Source organism: Myotis brandtii, unplaced genomic scaffold (genome assembly GCF_000412655.1).
Source record: "Myotis brandtii unplaced genomic scaffold, ASM41265v1 scaffold782, whole genome shotgun sequence".
In the NCBI taxonomy this organism is placed as follows: domain Eukaryota; kingdom Metazoa; phylum Chordata; class Mammalia; order Chiroptera; family Vespertilionidae; genus Myotis; species Myotis brandtii.
In genome coordinates, this window is record NW_005371138.1 from 2,076,493 (window position 1) to 2,087,801 (window position 11,309).

The window sequence follows — 11,309 nt, forward strand, 5'->3', positions numbered from 1 at the left end:
TTGGTCGAGATAGAAGATTTGTCCCTACGAACTCTACAGGCAGGTACGGTGACCTTGGGGCAGAGGACTCAGCACATAGGTCTGTGGCCCTTCAGATGCTGAGCTCCTTCTTGGTGATGGTGCTGGGGGACCAGGCATGGGGTGCAAGGTCTCAGACTCACCTGGACACAGCAATTGTCAGCATTCCCGTCTGCACTGGGGGCCAGCCTCTGCAGTGGGCCTGTGAGGCCCCGACCGTCCTCCCGGGCAGGACGCTTTCGGTTCACCACCTTGAGGGGCTGGGGATGGTGAGGAAGAGGTGAAGGCCCCGGGGGCTGGGAGCTGAGCAGGGGAGCTGCCTTCCTGTGAGGAAAGGCTGAGGCAGGATGCAGGCAGGGCTGAGTGGCAAGGGGAGGCCAGGCACTCACCACGGCCTGGTACTTGCTGGCCTGGCCCTGGGGTGCAGGCTCCCGGGGAGCACACTGCTCCTCTCGGATCTCTGCACTGGACAGGAACTCACTCAGCTTTTGCACGCTACAGAGGAAGCACAGAGACACCCCTCACCCCTGCCAGGGGCAGAGGGAAGGGGAGAAGGGATCGGGTGCGGCTTGAGAGAGCAGCTCTGAGAAAATTCCGGATCCTGAGGTGCAGCCCCTACAAAGCTCCCACTAGAGGGGGGTAAAGTAGAGGCATCCGTGGTGGGAGCAATAGGTGTTACCAGAATTTGTTAGGGTTGAACAGTCCTCTGGAATAGGGCCTGGATTAGGTTAGTTTTAGGAATAGTTCAATGTTAAGGTTGGTTAGACTAAAAGATGGTTGGTGTTAGACTATACGAGTTACTGTTAGAATTAAGGTTGGTCAGTGTTAAGGTTAATTAGGATTAGAATTGGTTATTAATAGTAGCTAATATTTATTGAGTACATACTATATGCCAGATGCTATATGTCTTATAAGCATACAGTTTAATCCTGCCAGGGGAGGTGTATTATTCTCAACTCATAAATGAGAAGCCTTCCCCTCACCCCCAGGAATTTTCCTGTGGACTCAGAGAAGGCTCCAAAAGTTTTGGTTCATTTTCTCTCATCCCTGGGGGTGTGGAACCTGCCTTGGGCAGCTTGAGAATGATCTGTATACCTCTTTCCTCCCTTTTGCTAAGTGTCCCATAGGCCCGGGGCCAGACAAGCCCTCCAACTCTCAAGGCCAGAATAGTCTGAGGCTCTAAATGCACGGTGGCCCCTGGTTTCTGCTCTGGGCACGAACCCCCTCCCCTGACCAGGAGTAGACTGACAGCCTCTGCCTGCTTCCTCCCCTCCCTCTGTGTCTCCTGGATCCAGCACTCTCTCAACAGTGAGTGTCTGCATATGGAAATGCTCCTGAGAATCAGCACAAGGATTTCCAACAGGTGCAGCGTTCTTGAACCTGTGGTTTGTACACAGAATCACAGGGCTGGGGTGGTCCTGGGAGGGGGTGGTCATTAGAAGTCACAATGCATGGCCAATAGAACTGAGTCCGCACAGCCAGCCCTGGAAATGAGAGCTGATCTTTTCCAGCCTTTAGTCCCTGGTTAGATATTCCTTGGACCACAATTCTTCTGAGTTATATATAACCCTTTCATCCTAGAATGCCTGCCAGAGCTTCCTCCTGTAAGTTGCTCCATCCATCAGCTACTTCAACCCCATAGCTACTCCTTCCTGCTAGCTGCCCAGGACCTGCCAGGGTCCCATGAGACAAGGGTGTCATTTTCCTCAAGGCTATAGGGCACAGAAGATATTTGTCACTGTCTGGTCCCATTGACAATGAGGAAGGACATAGCCAGCTTTCCCCAGAGACATGACAGGCCACTGTTTTCAAGGAGCTATTTCAGAGGCCCAAGGAGATCCTCAGAGTCAAAGCCTCAGCCCTCTACCTTCGGGCTTTCATTCCCAAGAGGGCGATGCCTCTGGGAGAGTGGCAGCCACCACTGGGCTCAAGAGCCTGGAAGTGGGGCCTCCCAGAGCGCAGGCCAGTCGGGGACAGGACCTGCAGGCAGTGTGGGAAGTTGCTTCACTGACCAGGGCTGTGAAGGCTCTGGGACCCGTGGGAAGGACGGGATGCTCAGCCTGAGGAAAACAAAGATTCCGTGGACACCCTCTGAAACCCAGGGGCTGTCCTGTGGGGAAGGGATGGTGCTCATTCTGGGTGGCTCTGGAGGGTGGAACTAGGACCAATGGGTAGTATTTATGAAGATGTACCAATTTTGGCTCAATATTGAATTATTTTTTACAGAGTTATCTTGGAGTTGACCTTGACATTGGAGCTCTGCAAGCAAGTTGGCTAGTCCTTTCTCAGGGATGGCTTGGAGGGGAGCCACACGGGGCCTCCACCCCTCTGCCCACCACAACCAGCTCAGAGAGGCCCAGATCAGCGGGGAGGCATGTCCTGGGACCAAATAGCTTTGGCCCCAGTGGAGCCAGTGCTGGGGCTGCCACATGAGCTGCCTGTCCAGTGCCCTTGCTGGACCCTCCTCTCACCTGACTAGAGCTTTGACTGTAGACCGGACCACACTGGACAGCAGGAACAGCGGCGTGACCAGGATGTGGAAGAGGGAGAGGGAGGCGAAGGCCACCGAGGGCGAGAAGTCGGCCTCTTTGAAGAAGCTGGCGTGGCCCACAAAGGTCTGTGGACAGAGGCACAGAGTGTGGGCCCCTCCCACACCGGAAGGAAACAAGAGTCCTGGGACAGGGGACTCAAGGGGACCTTCCAGTTAGGGACACCACCACCATCCTCACAGTCATCTCCTGGCAACGTCCCCAGCAAACTCGGGACTCCAAGCTGGAGGGCTGGGATGCCCCTCCCTATCCTGCCCCCTCCTTGCCAGGGGTGGCCAGGGGGGAGCCCTCAGGTTGGGTCAGCTCTGCCCTCTCTCAGACATTAGTCCTCAGTCAGGAAAACTATAACCACCCAGTCACAGTGCTTGCCCCCTGGCTACCTGGCTGGCTCACTGTTACCCAGAATTCCCTGAAGAGCCAGGCCTGAACCAACCCAATAAATCATGTCGAAAGAGAATTCCCAAGCATGCCTGATGGGCTGTGACCACGTCACAGCTCAGGGACACTGGCCCCGGGGGAAATAAATGCATCTTTTAAAAGAACCGTAGCTATCACAGAAGCCAGGGATGGGAGTCCTGGGTGAAGGGGCTGCGGGATCCTGGGGCCCAGGCCTTTCGGGGGAGGGGAGGGGTACGTGGGCACGATGCCGCCCCCACTGCTGAGCTCATACACGGCTTTGGTCAAAATCGCTTTAGAAAAACCTCCACTGTAATGTCTAATGATGTGCAGGATTGTTCGTGGCGTGTCCTTACAGTTCAAAGGGCACGTTACAAAACTGCATGTGCGGCCCAGTCCTATTTTCGTAAAAAGGTCATATTACGTGCCTTCAAAAAGGCCTGGAAAGAAACACATTAAAGATGCTGCCAGTGGGATTATGGGTGATTTAAATTCTCTCTGCCCTTTCCGTTCTGGATTTCCCAACATTTCTACCATAAACATGCTTGGTAGCTATTTTTAAAAGAAAGTTTAATTTCTTGAAGACTAAGCCTCAGGTCCTTCCGGGCCGGAAGCCCGAGGCCCTTGCCTTCCTGGAGTGGGGGAGGCGCCCCCTCCGCATAGCGACGTGCAGAGCACTGCCCTGTTTGCAGCCCCCCTGCTGAGTCACCTTCCGAAGTCCCGAAGTCCCGTGCCGAAGGGACATCCTGCCCCCACAGCCCACCCGGAGGCGGAGGAAGCAGCCACTTACGATGAGGACAGCTGCGATGGGGATGGCCGTGTTCATGAAAACTGTGGAGGAAGCACAAGTTCAGTGAGAGGAACGAGACAGCTAAAATGAAGGCCCCCTCCCCGGGGGGTGGAGGCAGTGCAGCCCCTGGGTCCCTTCCCCAGCCATGAGGTGGAGCTGGGGCAGGATAGGGGCAGAAGTCTAGCCCTGTGGCACCTCCAGCTCCTTACCTGTTTCCCTCAGGAGGACTCTTGTCCCATGTTTCTGAGATGTAAGCCTTTACATAGAGGCTTACATGCTCCTATTCTGCTCCACAGTGTGAAGAAAGCCCCGTGAAAAAGCGGTGGATTGGAGAGGTGGTGGCCTGTGGTCAACTGGGAGGCCAGCAGCATGGGCTTCTGGAGCCAGCAAGTTGCTTCTCCTTCCTTTGCTTTTGGTCCCTGGATCCCCCTAAATGGGGTTCCCTCGGAGGCTTAGAGGCTTCCTAACCTCCCATGGCTCTTGGGAAAGATTTCAAACTCATGCACACCGAGGTATCAGCGAAGAAGGACAGCTTAATGCGGGGTCTCCCTTAGCTCTAAGACTGAGAGTCCATGCCAGGTGGGGCAGTTGGTTTGTTTAAAGTGTGGCCCTCGGATCCTCCATAGGGACCCCAGAGAGCAACGAGAGCCGGACGTAAAGTCAGAGAACGGTTGAGTCCCTCTACGTATGAGCTGGGTGACCTTGGGCAGGTCATTTCCCTACTCTGTGCCTCAGTTTCTTCACATGATCTTCATGAACTTGTGCTTACTTGTGCACATGCTCTGGCTTTCCCCCAAGGTGAGAGGGGATAATGTGGGGAACAGGCTCTGTGAGCCCCAGGTGCTGACTATCACACCTCACCCGCTGCCAGCTCAGCCCTGCTCCCCAGGTCCCTGCTCCTCTGGCCCAACGTGGAAGATGCCCGAGGTCTGGGCATGGGGTCCTGAACTTGCAGAGAGAGCAGCCCTCCTACTACCGCCTTCTTATCTCATCTTTAATTTTCCTGGTAGCCTCTTCCTGGCCAGCCCAGAAAGGAATCTGGTCTGTAATTAGCCAAATGAAAGCAAAGGAGCCAGGAGCCAAGAGCCAAAGGCCACGGGCTCAGCCTGTGCATGTGGCCCTGTCTAATGAACAGTGAAGTCTCTGACACACTGAAGAAATCCAGATGGTTAACACCAATCTGAGAAGCTGAGTGTCTGCTTACTCCAAGAATCCTGCATCCGCCAGTACATACACAGTGTATAGCAGCGGTTCTCAACCTGTGGGTCGCGACCCCTTTGGAGGTCGAACGACCCTTTCACAGGGGTCGCCTAAGACCATCTTGCATATCAGATATTTACATTATGATTCATAACAGTAGCAAAATTACAATTATGAAGTAGCAACGAAAATAATTCTATGGTTGGGGTCACAACATGAGGAATTGTATTTAAAGGGCCAGAAGGTTGAGAACCACTGGTGTATAGGGAGGTCTGGACCCCCGAGTGGGAGGAAAAATATAGCCCTGCCTTCAGGGGGCTCCTAGTTTGAGGAAGGAGACAAAACTATGCCCATAGGAAGGCCCTGATATGCTGGGGAGAAAGGAAACATGGCCCTAGGGAGTTCCCAAGCAGATAGGGAAGACATTGTGCCCACCTGGGGGGTGGGGGTGGGCTTCTAATCTGATGAGGGAGACACAGCCCCTGCAGAGCTCCGTCTCATGGAGGAGGTATGGCTGGGGCTCCTGGGGCTCTGCCAATCGGTCTGACCACAGGCTTTTCATCAACACCAGTATCACACATGACCCTGCTTTAACTGCCCTTCCTGAAGAGGGCTCCATGCCGCCAGGTGCCCACAGCAGTGCCACAGCCCTCCCTCAGAGTCTTGGGCAGGGGCAGTATAAGCATTATTGGTTTTCCTACAGTAGAAGGGACCCAGGCCTGGGACTAGGACATAGCACAGCCATCACTGGCTGGGGAGAGGGAGGAGGAGAAGGACTCCCATGAGGCCTGGGCCCTTGACCATCACCAACTGTATGTCCCTCCCCTCCAGGGCCAGTTACTCCAGGAAGCTCTCTCAGGACAGGGGCCTCCTTCTGTTCCTCTCCTGCCTATCCCAGCAACTACCAAAGAGGGGGGTTCAAGCTACAAGGCACCTGTGCACCACCCCTTGGCCCTTGCCTCAGGCTGAGACCCCTCCCAGCTAAAGAACAGGTTCAGAGTTAGACTGTAAATCGGTGCAACTCTGCTTGGAAAGCAATCTGGTGCTTTGTAGTGAGAGCCACAGAGTTTAGACCTTCTGATCCTATAATCCCCCTCCTGGGAATTTATCTTGAATACGTAATCATTTGAGAGAAGCAAAAAGCCCTCAGCAAGCTGGTGCTAGCTATAGTACTGTAACAGGCAAACGAAACCACAGCCACAGCCACAGCCACAGCCACAGCCACAGCAAACAAACCACCGGAAATGAGATCAACTGGCAACATCCAACACCAGGGGCTGTTTTAGTAAATGCGGTTCATCAACGCTCAGGGTGATGCTGCAATCACAGAACATGTCATAATTAACACTGTTCTGTAGCATGTTCTTCCTGGTTGTGATTTTCCTTCATTTGTATTTTTTCTATTTTGTTGTCTTTATTCTTCTTGTAGCTGCTTGAGCTCCTTTGAGGAATGACACATGCTATAAATAAATTTAAAAGTGAGTATTCCAAAGCTGATTCTCTCAAAAGAGAATCCATCTATAATAATAAAAGTGTAATATGCTAATTAGACCAGACGACCTTCCGGATGAAGCCGGGGCTTCGAGGGAAGCCTGGGTCCCGGGTGCCAGAGGGAAGCCGGTGCCGGCAGCAGGGGGAAGGAAGGCCTACTCTTGCACGAATTTCATGCATTGGGCCTCTAGGATGGTATAATTAATGTTCTACCCCATTCTGGCTGTTGTATGGAGACACTAAAGAATGAAAATATAATTTTTCATTTTCCTCACCCTCTTTTGCAAGGATGGCCTTTGTGCAGGAACTCTGGGTCCCCTTTGGGGCTGGGACTGGGGGATGGAATTACTCACTGCTTGTATTTTAAAGGCCTCTCTGAAGAGCACCCCGCTGGGTCCTGAAATGGACAAGGCTGGAACTAGGGATGTCAGGGAGGCCTGGGAGGCTCTGGTACCTCTCTGGGCTCAGCAGACACCCCTGAACCCTGTGGAGGGTGGAGAGGACAGGGAGCTGGCATCCCAGCTGCCGTGGGTTGAACACTGTGGCCTTGCCTCTTAACCGGGATGGTGACGGAGAGGTAAAAAATATATGACCAATAGATTTCTCTCCAACTTTGGCACAGGGTAGGAAAGAAAAAGGAAAACAAGATACTGCTTAGATCTTGCATATTAGGGAGCAAGGGATCCTGTTGAATAACACAAAGTGAGAGCAGAAGATTACAAAATGCTGTGCAAGTGCGATGCTGCGGTGGACAAGTTTAGCCGCACGTAGGCAGGCTTCAAAGGCCTCCTTCGAAAGCGAAAGCCTCTCTGTTGTGGTGTAGAGACGTGGGTAGGTGTTGTATGCATCTTCCCCCAAAATATCCTCTAAGAAGAACTTATTAAAAAATTCTTTTTTGAGGGTCTTCTCTGATCCAGGCATGATGCTGGGCTCGGGGGCGGGGGGCGGGGGGGTACAGCAGTGAACAACATGCTGGCTTTTCCTACCCTTCCCAAATGAAATCAACCCACAAATCAACCGAAACCAAAGCGGGGCACAGGTCTCCCCTGGCTTTGCCTAAGGAATGCGGCCTGGCTCTGTGGGTGCCAGTTGCACCACAAAACCAGCGGCTTTTCATTCCCAAAGATAAATATTTCAGAAGCCACGTGGCAGGGAGCCGCGGCCAGCCACTTGTGCCTCTGGTTAACTGCAGCTTTGTCCCGGGGCTGGGGGGTGAGGGGTGGCCAGTGGGAGCGCAGGCTCACAGCCTGGCCTAACTGCAGGTGGCACCTGCAGGAGCGGGCAGTGTAGTTGGATGTGCACAGGGCTGTTTTACATTCTGTCTCATAGTCACTCAAAGTCAGCGGAGGAGGAGAAAAGCAGGTCACCGGGGTGTCTGCTGCTGGCTGTGGTGGAAGCACAGCAGGAGGCCCCACACATCACACTGATTTCTGCCTCCTTCATTAATGAGCCTCCCAGCTCCCCCTCAGCCACCCCCAGGCCCAAGAAGGTCAGGATATGCATCGGCAACCCACACCCACTGTGGCTGCACCAGCTGGTGGCAGGAAGAGCAGATATTGAAGAAGAATTTCAGAGAAGCTGGAGAATGAAGAGGGACCAGTCAGGAGGCCCTGGCTGGTCTGAGTCAGGGCCTTCCACCGAGGAGGACAGAAGGAGCTCAAGTCTTGGGCTATAGATCGGGGGCAGGTGCTGGGGGCCCTGCGAATGGGGTTCACCAGCATCCTCTTGCCCGTCCCACCCCCATGCACGGCATGATTGGGTTTGGGGGTTTGTTTTTTGCTTTTCAGGACATGGTATGAAGCCCATCACATTCATCCAAGGAGGGCCCACCTGACTGTGGTTCAGACCAGACTGGGAGGACAGAAGGTCATGACCCCAGAGCACTAGGAGAGATGGCAAACCCACCTTTCCTGCAGTTAAACTCCTTCCATGGCGCCCCTGCCTCAGGAGAAGACCCAGAGGCCTGCACACAGGGCACAAGGTCCTGTGTGATCTGGCCTTGTTCCTCTCTGCTCATCAGATTATGTTTGAGTATTGGACACACTGTCCTTCTCACCTGTAGCCCTTTGTACCTGGAACATTCTTCCCCCTTATCTGGTTAACTCCTAGGAGTCCTTCTTTGAGCATCGGCAATGAACTTCACTCTATGACTAGGTCAGGTACAATTCTCACTGCTCCTATAGAAAACCCCTTTCTACTCATCACTCACCACACAGTCCCATGACCAGCTGCCCTACTAGACTGTGAGCAACCTGCAGGCGGGGACCGATATTTCTTCTCAACCCCGCATCCCCCATGCTTAGCACAGGGCCTGGCACACAGCAGGTGCCCAGTAAAGATTTGTTAAATAAGTGAATAAAAGCAACAAAAGAGGCCAGGGCCGGGTGAGTACCACAACAGAGAAAGTGGGGCACTTGGAACTGACCCCTGGCTCTGACCACAGGCATGGCATGGTCACCCACAAGACTGTGAGGGTGGGACCATGCCTGTTACCCCCTTAACCTCCAAGGTCTCAGTAGAGTTTGGCACAGAGAGAAGGCTCTGGAATGGGTGCTGCATAAAGGACAGAATGAACTGGCAGCGTGCTGCTTGGTTGAGTGGTAGGGCCTCTTGCAAAGCTTGTCCTCAAATACATGGTGGGGCTGGATACCTAGAGTTATGCTGCTGCTGCAAGGGAATAAGTACTGAACTGACTTCTAAGGGGAGTGGCCACAGCACTTGCCTCCAGCTTTTCCCCATTTTATCTTCTAGTCATTGAAATCCTGCCCATCTCGCAGGATGCCGCCAAGCCTCATCTTGCATGAAGCCCTGTGTGAACTCCCAGTCCACATGGGCTTCCTTCTTCTCTGTCATTTGCTGGCTGAGGACCTCAGTGAGTCATTTAGCTTCACTGAGCCTCAGTCTTCTCTGCTGTAAAATGGGACAATGGAGCTACACACTTCACAAAGTTGATGTGAGGATTAAGTGCAGCCAGGCTTGCTAGGCAGGCAGCGCGGAGCAGGTCCACACAGTGTACAGCTCCCTGCCCCACTGTTAGCTCTGACTTCTCAGCAGACTACAACACGCTCTTTGAGAATGGGGAGCACATCTTACTGACTCTTGGATTCCTCCTGGTACCTAGCACAGGGCCGAGCACACAGGGCTGGGCTCACTCAACACCCACTGAGTAACTGACGCCTGTTTTTCTTTGATTCTGAATTTGATGGTGGGGAAACTACACCCACTTCCTTTTACCCCCACCGGGGTGGCTCTGCACTGCCCTGCACCAGGGCTCCACACACAGCTCTCAGTGAAGCTGAAGGTGAGACCATCAGATAGAGAGTCAGGGGTAACCTGTCTGCCCCACAGCCTGATTGACTGGTGTAGGATGACAGACTGAAAGCCCAGCAGGCAGCGCCAGATGGGCCCCATCAGGAAATGTGACTCCAGGGCTTCGCTGTGGCACCAGGACCCATGGCTGGCACCGGGGGCGAGAGTTAAAGATGCCCCATTACCTCAAGCCTAATGACCTGTGTCCTGATCCCTGGGGACACAGAGCAGAAGGCAGGAAGTCTGGGAGGAGATCAATGAAAACACACTCAAAGCATATACCTGCAGCCAGGAGGTGCCTCACCTACCATCCATCTCTCCCCCTCCCTCTGACCAACACAAAGAAGCCCGTCCCAGGAAGGGCGAGCCCTGAGCAAACAGCGCTGGGCTTTCAGAGCTTCCCGTGGGCTCTTTCCTTTCCCTCCCCAGCGCCTCTTCCAGGGATCCACCTGGGCTGCTCTGCTGATCCTTCTGAGTCCCCCTCTTGGCTCCAGAGCCCCTTGCTCCTTCCAGAGTCATCTCAGCTCTTGACAACATACAGTCTCCTTTCCGTGGGTCCTCCTGGCTTCAGGCCATTCACAAAGCCCGGGCTTGTCTTCTCAGGTCCCCAGGGGGCAAGAGCACCTACTAGATAGGCTTCAGTGGGCCAGCCTGGGAACCTGCTGTTGTTTACATAGGATGGAATGCGGGATGAGTATACACCTCCTAGGAGCAAAGTAGCTGCCACCTGCTCCCATCACCATGACGGAGGCAGCCCCCTACTTTCCTGCCAGTGCCTCAGTTTCCTTGCCGCTTCTCTCCCAATGCAGCAACCATGAGCCTGCCCTACCCCACCCTGCGGTGTTGTTGCTGGGAGAGAAAGTCACCTGGCAGGTGGAGGAAGGCATTTCCTCCCTCACTAGCTGTTCCCCCTGTTCTCAGGTGTCTGTATCTCAGGGGGCTGTACACAGGGTGAGGTTTCTGTTAACACAACCAGACCAAGGGGCAGGCGGAGCTGGCAGAGAGAAGGATGAAGAGGGCCTGGGTCTGTGGACATTGATTTCTGAGCTCTCTAGGTCCTCCCCAATTTCTTCTGTCTTGTGGAGTGCTCAGCCTGAGGGTCGGAGGCCACAGGGTCAGGGATGAGGTTAAGGGGCGAGACCAGAAACCTGGAGTGTCTTGGTGAGGAAGCCAGGAAGCAATGGCTGCCTGCCCTGCTCACAGCTCCAGTCTGAGAAAATCAGATCCTAGCAGGACTTTCTGCAGAAAGATGCCATGGCTGTGCTGTGTATGGGGGGTGGCCTAGTCACTGCTGACTGGACAAGGGTCCCTGCCTGAGGCACAGGACCCCGGGTCTGGCTGGACACAGAGAGGCAGGAGACCTGGGTGCTCAGTACAAGGCTCACCCTGGGAGAACCTTCAGGTTGGATGGTGGCCACCTGTCCCCAGCAGACCTTAGGCAATATGAACACCAGGAATGCTGAGATGACTTGAGGGACTGTCCATTCTCCGTGAGCTTATCTGGGAGACACATCTAGTGCACCCTCCACTACTGCCCACCACCTGCCACTCTTCCC

The 11,309-nt window shown here is 54.0% G+C and overlaps 1 protein-coding gene across 7 annotated transcripts in view; it reads right to left on the reverse strand.

Moving 5' to 3' along the window:
* ABCC8 (ATP-binding cassette, sub-family C (CFTR/MRP), member 8) overlaps positions 1-11,309 on the reverse strand; it is a 70,877-nt gene that overhangs the window by 29,003 nt on the left and 30,565 nt on the right. For 6 of the 7 annotated variants that reach the window (XM_014530954.1, XM_014530953.1, XM_014530957.1 and 3 more), the window contains exons 10-13: positions 3,754-3,794; positions 2,490-2,635; positions 408-513; positions 162-278 (exon numbers count right to left, since the gene is read on the reverse strand). In XM_014530954.1, the coding sequence (XP_014386440.1) occupies positions 162-278; positions 408-513; positions 2,490-2,635; positions 3,754-3,794 (410 nt within the window). Of the gene's footprint in view, positions 1-161; positions 343-407; positions 514-2,489; positions 2,636-3,753; positions 3,795-11,309 lie in introns of all 7 variants that reach the window. The other variant, XM_014530955.1, reaches the window with a different exon arrangement.